This window comes from Zingiber officinale, chromosome 6B (assembly GCF_018446385.1).
Source record: "Zingiber officinale cultivar Zhangliang chromosome 6B, Zo_v1.1, whole genome shotgun sequence".
Lineage (NCBI taxonomy): Eukaryota > Viridiplantae > Streptophyta > Magnoliopsida > Zingiberales > Zingiberaceae > Zingiber > Zingiber officinale.
Genome location: NC_055996.1, coordinates 113,848,796 through 113,863,482, shown reverse-complemented (window position 1 = coordinate 113,863,482; position 14,687 = coordinate 113,848,796). Strand labels below are relative to the sequence as shown.

General features: G+C 39.3%; 1 protein-coding gene and 1 pseudogene across 1 annotated transcript; one reads left to right on the top strand and one right to left on the bottom strand.

Moving 5' to 3' along the window:
- Positions 1 to 95: 95 nt before the first annotated feature.
- LOC121989017 (hepatocyte growth factor-regulated tyrosine kinase substrate-like) lies at positions 96 to 5,593 on the bottom strand. The gene is made up of 10 exons (XM_042542796.1): positions 5,401 to 5,593; positions 3,623 to 3,679; positions 3,476 to 3,543; positions 2,365 to 2,563; positions 2,185 to 2,291; positions 1,842 to 1,917; positions 1,695 to 1,754; positions 1,578 to 1,628; positions 1,003 to 1,081; positions 96 to 376 (listed from the first exon to the last, which is right to left on the bottom strand). The coding sequence occupies exons 1-10, from the start codon at positions 5,479 to 5,481 to the stop codon at positions 294 to 296; spliced, it is 861 nt and encodes a 286-aa protein (XP_042398730.1). The 5' UTR covers positions 5,482 to 5,593; the 3' UTR covers positions 96 to 293.
- A 1,893-nt stretch (positions 5,594 to 7,486) lies between these two features.
- On the top strand, positions 7,487 to 9,327 carry LOC121989016 (annotated as a pseudogene).
- Positions 9,328 to 14,687: the final 5,360 nt, after the last annotated feature.

The window sequence follows — 14,687 nt, the reverse complement described above, 5'->3', positions numbered from 1 at the left end:
TGACTTTCTTTCTTAGGTTGATGGCTACCAAGTACAGCAAAAGAAACCACTTCATTCACATGTCCTAATCTAGAAGATCTAAGAGCAAAGGGCAATGAATACACAAAGTAGTTGAATTATTACTTATTGTTTCAAGTAGAGTGAGAAAAAACGCATTCTATACAACAGAAGTATCTGTCATACCGACACACTGCTTTTTAATCATGCTTGATTGTCTTCGCATAAAACAGAAGCAGGGAATGAAATGAGCATAGTTAACATCAGAAGTCTTAATTTCAAACACAATTTCTTGATTATCCGATGGACACAAGTTCCTCCATTTTCTTGCGCATTTTGTACTGCAACATGGTGGGAGCACAATCCACAGGTGTTTCGCCTGATAATAAAGAATACGCAGAGTGAAGTAGTAGCAGAGTTTCCTTGTGGAAATGCATAAATATCTACTCATGCTCCTTGCTGATGCGCATCGTTTAAATCAACTTCAAACGTTGGATAATATCATCTACCTTCAAATTTATTTGAAAGCAAATAAATGCCATTGGTACGGAGCATTCAATCCCCATTATTACACAGCATAACTATTTTCCATTTTTTCTGCAAGCTTGATTGAGTTCAATGTTTCAAAAACCAAGATAGAGCCAAGAATTACCACGTAGCTGTGAGAATAGTACTAGGAAACTGGGTTACAAAGAACAGGGAGGTTTGGTTTCATTTTTACTTGAGATATGAATGTTTTGTTTCTTTTTTCTTTTTGAAGCTATGCTATTCTACAAACATAACTGGCACAGTGGGAGAATGTATTGAATATAACTGACATTTGAGGACAGATTAATTGGTCAAAACTCACTAGAGCCAAAAGAAGACCAGTATATGCAATTATCTTATTAGTAATAAGAAAAGAAAGGTTTAAGTATGCTAAGCATTTGCAAGCCATTATAAAAGGAAAGCTGAAACTGTATAACTATGCGTCACTACACAAGTAATCATGAAACTAACAATCACCTTGTGCATTTTTGGATTCTGTGCTTGCTCCATGATCCATGAGGATGAAAGCTATTTCAGTCTGGTTAAAAACTGCAGCCTACAATGAAGAGAATATTCCAGCATACATGTCTATCTCTTACATTTTTTAATCACACACAAACATTCAAGGATCGCTTTTCTTGACAAATATTACTTGTTTAAGCAAGTTGAATTGGCACCTATTGAAGATTGCATTAAGAAATTTTGTCATCAAGAATGATAGCTAACAACTAATGTATACTTCAGGTAAGCATGTACATTCCACTTATTTGCCATGGCTCTAGGCAAGCCAGCAAGAGAGATTTACTTTTTATAGAGTTGAATATTAGTTGATACATTCTTCAAAGAAGCATAATTTAAAAAACCATGTATCCAGCCAGAACTTTTGAATCTAGTTTACAAATATCAAGCCACAGAAGAACATGCATCAATTTTAAAAATTGTAACAAAGATGAGAGTAAGTTTTAAAAGGATAAATGGTAGACAGTGCTAAACTGGTCAGCTAAAAAATCAAAATTCAGAAATTTTAAATTTGTCGAGGGGAATTGACTTACAAGATGTAGCAACGTTAAGCCTTGCTTGTCACAATAATTTGGATCCACACCCTGCTCCAGAAAGGAAAAGTTAGGTTTGGCTAAAGCATTTTACATTCTCACAGTCATCTTATATACCTTACTAAGAAGTTCTTTGACAGCAGTAGCATCACTATTCTTAATTGCTTCTCTTAACCCCTGGAATGAAGAAATAACCCCCATAATCCAGTGATATGAGATCCACGAGCAAGAAACAAGCATTCAGGTTCCATGATAGACTTTTACCTCTCCACTGACTTCATAATTTGCACTAGCCTTATCTATTGTAAGGTTGCTTGCTTGACTATGGTTAAAAATCGGGCTGCAATAAATAATAATGCATGTCATAATCTAAAACAGGAGCTTCCTGTGTCTAAAATCAAATAAGTTACCCCAAGATAAAAAACAACTGACTACTGCAAGGAAAACAATCAAACTTAGACAAAGCAATAATTTATTAGTAGAAACTAGACAAAGAAAACTATCAAACAAGGATGAGAAAAACACAATTCTGAATTTAATTTCAAGCTACATTATGTTAAGTGTCTCAAAACTAACAAAGTCTAAGTGGAACTAACAGATAGGCAACCTTGGATTCCTGGAAGATGTAGAAGCGTGCTTCATTGACATGGATTCTGTAGATTTCTGGCTGCTAGCCTTCTTTGGTTTGGTTTTTGAGATAGTAGTATTCTGCATCTATGCATGTGCATGAGCATCTAAAAATCATAGCAAAAAACCTAGCTTAAGCCAAAATTCTATCAGCATATACCTGTATAGGAACTGGTTCTGGTGTTGGAGCTACACATATACACAAAGGCATCCCACACTTGCACTCCAGAACACGTGCTGCAGATTCTTCTGATGCTTTAGCCAATAAAACAGCATTCTCGTTAAGTGTTAATCTTGAAAATGAGTTCTCTGCACCATTGGAGGTATTCGGAGAAGTCTGTTTATTATCTTTCTGAAACCTAAAACAAAGAACTCAAATGCATCATTTTAAGGAAATTTACAAGGTTGGTAGGTGAAAGGTAAATCTAATTTCCAAGAACTCATTTGAATGTGATGAAAAATACTAAGAATGTTGCAAGCTCTTAAGGTGAAAAACAATTGAATGCTTTAAAGTCTTCTTTCTAGAGCTTATTAGTGTTTCTTATGATAAGGGTATACACATTTGTCACACAAGAACACAGTCAGAACTCAGAACTGAGTCAAGTTCCAAACATTCACCAACATGAAAAACAAATCATTGATACTCCTATTACCAAGAATAAATGAACAAATCATCCTTCAAATAAGGGAAAGCATCATTGAAACACATTATACAAGCTCCCATTGAAGAGATAAAAGCTATAAGAACGCCAAGTAGCTCTATGGTCAATGTCACTACCAAAACAAGAGTTTGCCAATTCAGCAAATCCAAGTTTCATGCAGATGTTAACTAAACTAATTCCTGGAACACAAAGGTAGCTAGCTTCCAAGATCAAGGTTTGAAATTTCAGAAGGTTTCAGTCGAACAATCAAAACTTAACATTGGAATCATGGACCCAAACTAAAACTAGATTTCATAGGACGAGATGACTCCAACAATTCACACATGCATGAAGGGCCAATCAGAAGAGAAATGACAACAGTTGAGCAGGAAAGGAGTATTCTCTTCTTCCACATTCCACGGCATCAACCAACACGAAGATCATCCGGCAACACTCATTGATGCTCGATCACATATATCATGTGTTTTGTTATCTGAGATCTCCCATTGCTATTGTTTGTCTTCCATAAAATTAATGATCCACGATGATTTAGGCGTGACAGATTAAATTAAACATGATAAAGAATTGATGCTAAATGAGAATAATAAAAAGAAAAGGTTGAAGCTTAACCTAGAAGAGTCGTTGAAACAGTCAGAGCACACTCTGACATCAGAAGATATGCCAAATTGTGGTAAGATCTGAGAATTTGATTAGCATCTTAGCAATTTGATCTTAAGTATATGTATGATTACAAAGAAAGCAGATAATAGAAAGTACCATGTAGTTTGAAGAATGTTCATGACATAATGTCCTGCCGCAACGTCGACAATGATGCTGCCCATAAAAAGAACCAAATGAGTTGCAGTTTAATCTTTGAGACAAACATAACACAGTTAAACTGTATGTAAGAAAATCCAGAGTACGAACTAAGTGTTATAAAGAAACATATTCAATATAACTATAAATCATATGCAAGATACCTATTCTGGGTTAGAGATTCACAATAGTGTAAAGTGCTTCTAGAATGTTAGTGCAATGGTTACCATGTGATATAGTGCCATGTAAAGCTCCTACTCTCTTTGAGGCCAACAGTAATTTATTACTTTATAGCAACAACAAGTATCCATATTTGACTGTACCTTTTAGCAAGAAAATCCCCAATTTCCTTTACAAATTCAGACTTATTGAACTGCATGATTATGGAAGAGCTGTGTTAACAATCCAGGTCATTGTTTTTGTTGTGGATTATCATTCATCAATGACATATTTCCATATCACTCTTCCTATCAAAAAAAGATCATCAGGTAGGGCACTTGGTTGTAGTTTATACCATCAAGTTTGATGACTATCAGTAGAACCTTGTCTGCCATTTCAAATGATTTGAGAACCAAATTGAGTTCTTATGATCCCACAGGTTGAGATAAAGGAGTCAACTAGAAGGTCAATGACTCGCAAGTGTATCTAAGAACATACACTAGGGAAGTTAGTCATTGGTGGATCTCAGCAATGATACTGGTTCAGATGTAATGCAGAGTGATAGGCAGCAATGGAGGTCAGCGAAGATTTTAGGTGATATATTTACCTTATTTTGGGCATTAGGTGATAGGCATCAGCAAAGATCAGACAAAATCATGAGTGTAAATGGCTTCTCTTGGTTTAGGAGGTGGGCTATAATGACGACGGAAAGAACATTAGATGGGGGATTCTCTTGGTTCAGCAGTTAGGTGAGTGGGGATGAGGAAGGATCTCAGGTAGAAGATCCCCTACTTGAGCATCAGGCAAAGATGAATCCTCAGAATAACTCAAGGAAGATGTCAGGTGAGAGAATTCAGGAATTGGAAGAAGGATGATCTAAAATTCCTCGAGGTGGCCCTGATTCCATGTCAAGTAATGGCAGGTTTAAATTACTTGTTATTACTTAATGCCGTCAATAGTCAACTTGGAATACAAAATAAAAGGAATATGTCTATACTGAAATAGATATGATACAGACAAGAACATGAAACATTAACACTAAGGAAAGATGAAAAAGGAAATAAAAATATGAAATAGAATAAGAATCAAGTAATATGGTTGAGCTGAAATGGAAGGGAAAACTTAGATAGTGAATTTTTCCAGCTAACAGTTTTTTTTCAATACAGACTACCTTGTACTTAGATAGTCAGAACACATTGGGATAGCTACATGATAGAAACTTGGCGCTATTGTGGTCCATTGATCGATAAAAAGTGATTAAAAAATAATAGTTAAAGTTGAACAAAAAAAAAGTTATACGAGAACAACTAATTCAGAAGAAGAGGAAGTTTTCCTCTTTACTAAAGGGGAAACAAGATTACGATGGTTTCGTGAGTCATTATTACGTTCCAATATACAGATAAAATCAAGATTCCGAACCGAAAAAACAATGTGTCAGTATGAGCTAAATTCCACTACTTAGATCACTTGCTATATTTTGACATTAGGAAAATAGACAAGTGATCGATTAAATATATATCAGGAGAAATTTTTCTCCCGATGGTGGGTATGTCGAAAGGAGGAGGAGGAGAAGAAGGTACCCGACGGCGGAAGGTGTTGAAACTACAGTTGCAGACGTCGCAGCGGGATGCTTCCTGGAAAGGAGGCGGCGTCTCCGCCATGGATCTGACCTTGGCCTTGATCTCGATGCCGATCCTCTCCCCCGATCCTACCAAAACATAAAATGCGCAGGAGAAAGGTAAAATATCGACCACGGAGGAGGCCGAAAGAGGAAATTATTATTTTTTTACTAAATAATGTGCAAAATTATTTTTTGAAAAGGACCCCACACTCTCTAAATTCTCAAATACGCACCAGAAATTATAAAATGCCCAACAACACGCCTAATTTTATCATAATCACCACTCAAATTATTTGAGACTCTTTCCAAATAACAAATTATGCCCAACAATATGCCTAATATAAAATGTCCACAAACGGTGTCAATTTTATCCTGTCCGTGCACTGAGTAGATGGAAACTGGGGACGTGGCACTCTTTACCGCCTCCGGGTGATCTCCGCAGTGACGTGGCCCTCCGATGAACCTGCAACAAAGCTGGGCCGGGAAGGGGTTCCCGATGACGACCCTCCGACGCTCAAATCAGACGATGGCGAGATGAAACAGAGGCAGAATAGAGAGACTGTGGCTACAGTAGATGAGGAGAAAAATCATACCTCCGCCGAAGTCAGGAGGTCCTTATATAGGACCCTGTAGAGACGCGTACACGCTTCTCGAGGCGTGTACGCTCCTCAAAGCATACCTCAGAATGGCTGTGTCAGAAAAGCGTGTCTAAATCCATACCGCAACTATCCGAGCATATCTCTGTCACGGCAGCGGAAACTTCCCTCGTACGATCCTCGGTACGGCCCGGGCACCGACCATGCTGTTTGTCGGCGGTAAGTGTCTCGAGAATGATATCACTAGCTGCCCCTTTTGTCCTCTTCTAAGCCTTTTGTCTCTAATTGGGTCGGACGGACTGGTCGCTCGGCCTCCAGGGCGCTCGGGTATACATGCACCTCGGACCGGGCGAGAAGACCGCTCGATCACATACTCGGACGGGGTACAAGCTAGTTGTTCTGCAGTTTGGCCGAGCAGATTGACCACTCGGCATAGCGGTTCCTCTATAAGGGAACTTATGAGCGTCGGAAGCTCGACCCGAGTTCGAACTGTCTTCGTGCCAGCCCGGGATCTACTCAGGCCGGTCGGCCAGATGACTTCCTCCCCACTTAGCCGGAACTTTGACTCTCCCGTATCGTTGACCCCTTCCTATGTGGGCCCCCGATCCTTACCACCGGATCGGTTAGTATTATATTATTTACATAAATTTTGAACTTATACTTTTGATAATTAATTATTGGCAAAAATAAAAAAAAATAATTTTATTTATTCGTCCAAAACTGAATGATGTTTAATGTATGTATAATTTCATATCTAAATTCAATAGTGTAGATGGAGAGAAATGAAGTTTTAAAGTTTGATAAAATTTATCACAAATTAATTATAAGGCATATAATAATAATAATCACTAATGAACATTATCAATGAGTTCCTAAGATTCCTTTCATTTGATAAAAAAAAAATTAAATTTTTGAATGACATTCATCATTCAATTTCGTCCTAAACTTATTGATAAATTTAAAGAACTTTAAATCATTTTAAATTAAAATTAATATACTTCTCAAAGTCTCTTTAATATATTCATATTTCAAATTTAAATTTTAACTGTGTAAAATAAAAACAGAATTTTTAAACAGGTTAAATTTCTTTTAAAAAGAATTAAATATGGAAAGAGAAAGGATATAATGGAAATGTAATAGATGTTTTTTTAATTAATAAAATTGAGTATGTAAAATGAGTAATATTGAAATTTCTCGCGGGGTTTAGTAAAATGTGATGAAAAAATATCCACCTAGTTTTTTGCCTTTCATTATTTGCATTAATGAAAAATATAGAAATTAAAATTATCCGATACAATTCATGTCGTTAATCCGAGGTGGCATGAATCGAGGGCTTCCGTCATTCTCCCGTAAGGCTGACATAATACAAACGCAATGCATCATCCTTCACGTATTGCCGTTCAATCTGGTTGAATTTGGAAGGAGAACGAATAAGGCGGCGTGGCGCCGTCAACGCCCGTTCTGTAAAATGAATGGTTTACCTGCCAAATGCACGCGCATTAAGAACATGACAAGGCGGCCCTGCGCTGGTATAAATTTCAATCCCCACTCCAGATCTGCCTCAATCAAGCCCTTCATCATCCTCATCAGCGTATTTTGCCTTCTGCCTCCTTGTCTTTTGTTCTTCCACGATCTCAGTTCCATGGCAGATCACGGCGCCCCGAGCTTTGAGAAGCCCAGGCTGGTGGTGAAGAAGGTCCTCGCCAAGTCGCAAGAAGACGGCGATGGTGCTTCCGTCCGGAGAAGCATTGGAAGGTCAGCGATCGATCCCACATCCGCCTTTTTGTTTGCTTCTGCGATTTACGTGTTGTTGTTTTGTGTGTGTTTTTTTTTTAATTTTGTGGATCTCCAGGCCGGAATTGAGGAACTTGGATCCTTTTTTGATGCTGGACGAGTTCACAGGTTTGAAATTTGTGAACGATTCTTTCGATTTTGCCCAGTTTTAGTTCTTAATTGCTGGTTCTCAGAGATTTCTCTTTCGCAGTTTCCGCTCCTGCTGGATTCCCGGATCATCCCCACAGAGGTTCGTGAAACTCTGCTCTTGTTCATTGCCCCAATGAGTTCTCTCCGATCGATACATCTAAAAATCTTCTCCTCAATTTCGTTTTGTCAGGTTTTGAGACAGTGACGTACATGCTGAAGGTAGCAGCAATTCGCATAAGATTTTCCCCAAATTTGTTTATCGCTGATTGCCTCCGTGATTCCGATTTCCTATGGCTTGCATCATGCAGGGAGCTTTCACTCACCAAGATTTCGCTGGTCACAAAGGCACAATCAGGGCAGGAGATCTGCAGGTGATTTCTGAAACAGATTAAAGAATTTAGCGTTTACAGAGTTCCAACTAATGCTTGTCTTCTCCGAACTGAACTCTAGTGGATGACTGCCGGAAGAGGGATCGTGCACTCAGAGATGCCGGCTGCCGACGGCGAAAACCAAGGATTGCAGTTATGGATCAATCTCTCTTCCAAAGACAAAATGTAAGTTTCCCCCTTTCTCTGAACGGAACCGATCGAAATTGAGCAAGATAAAAAACAAATGACCTTTCGTTACCTTTCGGATAAAGAATCATAGATCCCAAGTGAATAACTAGGGTTTACCGCTCCCGCTACCCAGGATGGAGCCGAGATACCAAGAATTGCAAAGCCAGGAAATAAGCAGGGTGGAGAAGGACGGCGTCGACGTCCGCATCATCGCCGGCGAATCCTTCGGCGTGCGCTCGCCCGTATACACCCAAACGCCGACGATGTTTCTCGACTTCACTTTGCAGCCCGGCGCGGAAGTCCACCAGCGCATCCCCGAGTCGTGGAACGCCTTCGTCTACATCGTCGACGGCGAGGGCCTCTTCGGCGACCCAAGCGCAGCCCCTGCGGCGAGCCACCACGTGCTTGTGCTCGGCGACGGCGACGGCCTGAGCGTGTGGAACCGATCGGAGCGGCAGCTAAGGTTTGCCTTGATCGGAGGGCAGCCGCTGAAGGAGCCCGTGGTGCAGCACGGCCCATTCGTGATGAACACCCACGCAGAGATCCAGCAGGCCTTCCACGATTACCAGTACGGAAGGAATGGCTTCGAGAGGGCTCGCAAGTGGAAATCTCAGCAATAGATCAAATGCATCGTTTACTTCACATGTTCCGCTGCATATTCATTGTTTACCCCTTGAAATAATGTCACGCACCGGGGTCTAGTTCCCGGTATCCCACTCGATGACAATATAATATAAGAAATTCTAGAACTATCAAAACAGAATAATCAAGAAATGTATCAAATTTATATATATGTCTTAGTTTTTCGTAGATTACAAGACTATACAGATCAACGACATCTGGAATAAAATTTTAGAATGTAAATACAATGAAATAAAAGTAAGACAAACCAGAAAATCAATACGTTGGAATCTTTGAGCAACTCTATGGAAGTTCAAAATCAACTATAATATCAAAAGGGTCCTTGTACCTATAAAACTAGAGGTCACGAAATGTAGAAAGTTAGTCAAATGGCTAAGTAGAAAGTTAGTCAAATGGCTAAGTGAATACTCAAGAAAGATATGCATAAATTTAATCTTGTTCAAGAAATCAAAGAAGTATTATTTATTATTTCAATTTTTATTTCTTCTTTAAGTTCTCAGATAATATACATAAGTGTATAGTTATGATCATCTAACATTTATTTGTTAGAATTAAAATTCATCTTCATATATTATCATCAATTAAGATCAATTTTCAATCTTATTATTTAATCAATCGGTATACAAGTTATCAGGATAATATCGACATGTATATCCATAGTCTAAATCTGATAAATCAACTAAAAAGTGAATCACTTGAGCTCATATCATTAGAGTGTAATATCATATGCATAGGCTAAAGGTCTCCTCAGAGTATAAAACTGTCGCATACGTCATCTAACGTACGAGTTGTCAGCCCTCACCGGTGGAAGATATAATTAACACTGACTGAGGGCTACATCACGCCGCCACGTCACGGGTGTACGGTCAGGTACTCTGGACCGTGGGCCGCTGCGCTACCACAATAACATGTGGGTGGTCCAGTACTCTAGTATAAAGCGCTAGTACAAAGCTAGGCTCATGGTCTTCACTTTTTAATGTTCTTCATTTACCATCTTTCTTATTTCACTTCAAGGATTTCATTTTATCCATTTATCATAATTATTCTCTTTTCATATCAAATGGTCAATTAAGTTAACATTTTCGTATCAAATCTTTTAATTTACCATCCTAGGGTTCACATATAAAAAGCTACAAGCATCAACAGATGGAATATCAAAAGCATGGAGTATAGAAGGTCAAGTCAAAAAAACAGGTATCAACAGAAGAGTAATTCAGAATATTTCTTTAATTTTAAAAATCATCCTTCCCATATAAATCCCAGTATAAATTCATATGTGAACAAGAAATAATATCAATTATTTGCCCTCCATGATTTTTATTATTTTAACTCATTTCGCTAATTGTAATATCATTTTAATTCCCTTTTGAAAACAATTATATGAATATATATAATTTCAATAGTATTTCATTTATGCACAACGATAAATATGAGTCAAAGAGAGATGTATCCACTTTATGTACAGTAAAACTTTCAAGTGTCGGCAGGTCACCGTGCTCCACTCGAGCTCATGTCTACAAATATAATACAACATAACTCAAATAGTCAAAATACTATCTAATAAGAACCATGACATGAACATCTAAATTTTTATCTACAACTCGAAGTCGAAGGATCATTTTATCTCGCTTTCTCGTACCATCTCACATTTCTAAAAGACACCTCCATTATTATCTAATTATTTACCCATCTTAACCACAATTCGATTAGCATAAATTATATAAAATATATCTTCTATGGATTATTGTGGTTGCTGGAAAAAGAGGGCAGCAACTAGGGTTGTTTTCCCTTTGTCGCTGGTTGTTTCAACTAGCTCCGGCGAGCTCCGGCGAACTCCGACGGTACTGCCAAGAAAAGGACAACAGCTAGGGCTGCTGTTGGAGAAACAAAAGGTAACTATGGCAGTTAGGGAAGGTTGAAAACAAAGAAGGCTGCTGGGATAGTGAAGGGGCAAGGAAAAACCTTTTCCCTTTTTCATCGGTTGTCTCGGCGAGCTCCGGCGAAGGTCACAGCTAGCTCCAGTGGCTGCTATGGTTGGCTAGAAAAGAGGGCAACAACTAGGGCTTTGTTTTCCCCTCTTTTCTGGTGGTCTAGCGAACTCCGGTAGACTCCGAGGAGCTCCGACGATGCTGCCGAGAAGCAGGACAGCAAGAAAGGGGAAACAAGGGATAGTGGCCGGAGGAAACAGTGCTCTGCCCTTTGCTGGAGGAGGAGAAGGAGTGCGGGAGGAGGAAACGAGGGTTGCTGTGCTTGAGAAGAAGAAGGGGGAGAGTTCGATCGTTTGTCGCTGCGGGAGAAGAGAAAGAGGAGGAGGAGAAAAAGGAAGAAGAAGAAGAAAGGAGGAAAAGAAAAGAAAAGGGGTGCACGTGGATGATGGGAGTGGCAATGAAACCTTTTGCATATTTTTTTGTTTTTTCTATACTTAACATTCTCCCCCACTAAAAGAAATTTGGTCTCCAAATTTAAGTAATTGAGGTGCATCGATACCTAAGGTAAATAAATGAGGATATCGAGTGCGCATATCATCCTCACATTCCCATGTTGCTTCGTGATCGGAGTGGTGTTGTCACCCAACCTTTACGAGGTGGATGCATTTGTTTTGCAATTGATGTTCCTTGCAATCCAGAATACGAACAAGGAACTCTTCGTATGTCGCATCAGACTGTAGGGGAACTATAAGATCCTTCAAGACATGTGTCGGATCCGGAACATACTTCCGCAGCATAGAATGAAAGATATTATGTACTCCTGCTAAAGCTAGAGGTAACACAAGCCGATATGCAACAACACCAATCCGCTCAAGAATCTGGAAAAGGTCCGATAAATCTTGATGTTAACTTCCCTTTTAAGCCAAATCTCTTAACTCCTTTTATGGGTGAAACACGAAGAAATACGTGATCACCTACTGTGAATTCTAACATTCTTCGTCTTTTATCTGCATAACTCTTTTGGCGACTCTGAGCAATCAACGGTCTCTATCTAATAGTTCGTACTAGCTCAGCATCCTGCTGAACACTCTGAGGGCCCAAGAGTTGACGTTCACCAACCTCATCCCATAAGATAGGAGATCTACATGCTCTACCATAGAGTGCCTCAAACGGTGTCATTTGAATAGCATAGTGGTAATTGTTATTATAAGCAAACTCTACCAAATGTAGATGGTCTTCCCAACTATCCCCAAAATCTAGCACACAAGCACACAACAGATCGTCTAGAGTCTGGATAGTGCACTCCGACTGTCCATCAGTCTGAGGATGAAAAGCGGTGCTAAAGCGCAGCTCGGTACCTAATGCCTTTTGGAAACTTTGCCAAAATCTCGAAGTAAAGGGTGGATCTCTATCAGAAATAAAACTGAGGTGAATACCATAGAGTTTAGTAATCTCTCTGCAATATAACTCTGCTAGACGATCTAAAGATTCTGTCTTACGAATCAGTAAGAAATGTGCTGATTTGGTTAACTGATCGACGATCACCCAGATTGAATCATGTCTCCTTTGGGTCCTTGGCAACCCCGTGACAAAATTCATAGTGACATGCTCCCATTTTCATTTTGACACTGCAATCTTCTGAAATAACCCGGGTGGTCTCTGGTGTTCTGCCTTAATTTATTGGCAAACTAGACACCGAGCTACAAAATCTGTAATATCTCTTTTCATACCTTTCCACCAATATTATCGCTTCAAGTCTCGATACATCCGTCTACCACCAGGATGAACTACAAATCTCGATCGGTGGGCTTCTCGAAGGAGATCCTCCTTAACAAGATGTACCTCCGGAACACATAATCTGCTTCGGAACTGAAGAGATCCATCCATATCACGTGCGAATTCTGGCTTGGGGCCTACCTCCAACTCACTAGCTATAGATCTGAGATACTGGTCTTCCATTTGACTTTCCTTAATCCGCTCCACCAATGGGGATTGTGCGATCAAGGAGACTAGCATACCACGTTGTCTTTGCCCTACTTCAGTTAAATCTAACTCTGAAAACTATCTGACTAGATTCGTAACTGCCGCCCTGTGAGTTGGTAATACTCCTCTAGACTTCCTGCTCAATGCATCTGCTACTACATTAGCTTTTCTAAGGTGGTAGTTGATAGTGCAGTCATAGTCTTTCAGAAACTTCATCCACCTTCTCTGTCGAAGATTTAACTCTTTCTACATGAAAAGATATTTCAAACTCTTGTGATCAGTGAATATCTCAAAGGTAATACCGTAGAAATAATGTCTCCAAATCTTAAAGGCAAAAATGATGGCTGCTAATTCTAAATCATGTACGGGATAATTTTTCTCATGATCTTTCAGCTGACGAGAAGCGTAAGCTACTACTCTATTATACTGCATCAAAACTACCCCTAATCCTTGAATAGATGCATCCGTGTAAAGAATGAATCCATCATCTCCAGAGGGAATAACTAATACTGGAGCACTCACCAATCTCTGCTTGAGCTCTTGGAAGCTTGCTTCACAAGCCTCATACCAAGTAAACTTGACTCCTTTCCTAATCAATCGAGTCAAAGGTGTAGCAATACTAGAAAATCCTTCCACAAATCTCCGATAGTACCCAGCTAATCCGAGAATGCTACAAATCTCCTGCACTGACTTTGGTTGTTCGCATCAGTCAACTGCTTCAATCTTCTGGGAGTCTACTGAAATCCCTTTTCTAGAGATTACATGCCCTAGAAATCCCACGGAAGTAAGCCAAAAAGCACATTTACTGAACTTCTCATATAAGCGTTCCTTCTGTAAAGTTCCTAGAACTATTCTGAGATGTTGTTCATGCTCCTCTTCTGATCGCGAATATACCAGAATGTCATCAATAAAGACAATAACAAACCGGTCTAAATATTCTAAGAATACCCGGTTCATTAGATCCATAAACGTTGCAGGAGCATTGGTAAGCTCAAACGGTATTACCAAAAATTCATAATGTTCATACCGAGTATGGAAGGCAGTCTTCTGAATATCTGTATCTCTAACTCGTAACTGGTGATAGTCTGATCTTAAATCAATTCTTGAGTACACACAGGTACCTTTAAGCTGATCAAACAAATCATCTATTATAGGTAGAGGATACTTGTTCTTGATAGTTACAGAGTTTAACTGCCTATAATCAATACAGAGCCTCAAGGATCCATCTTTCTTCTTAACAAAGAGCACCAGAGCACTCCAAGGAGAAACACTAGGATGGATAAAATCCTTGTCTAGCAACTCTTGAAGCTGTATCTTTAGTTCCTCCAATTCTTTTAGTGTCATCTAATATGGAGCTTTCGATATTAAAGTTATGCCAGGAAGCAACTCAATGGCAAACTCTACCTGTCGCTGAGGTGGCAAGCCAGGAAGTTCTTCAGGAAATACGTCGGGGTATTCACATATTATGTGGACATCGGAAAGCTGGACAGAACTATCCACATTAGAACTCACTAAAGACAAGAGATACCCCTTGCATCCCCGAGCCAACAACTGCTGAGCCTGGAGAGCTGAGATAATAGATATCCCTCGATCATTGATCCCAATAAATTCCCATAA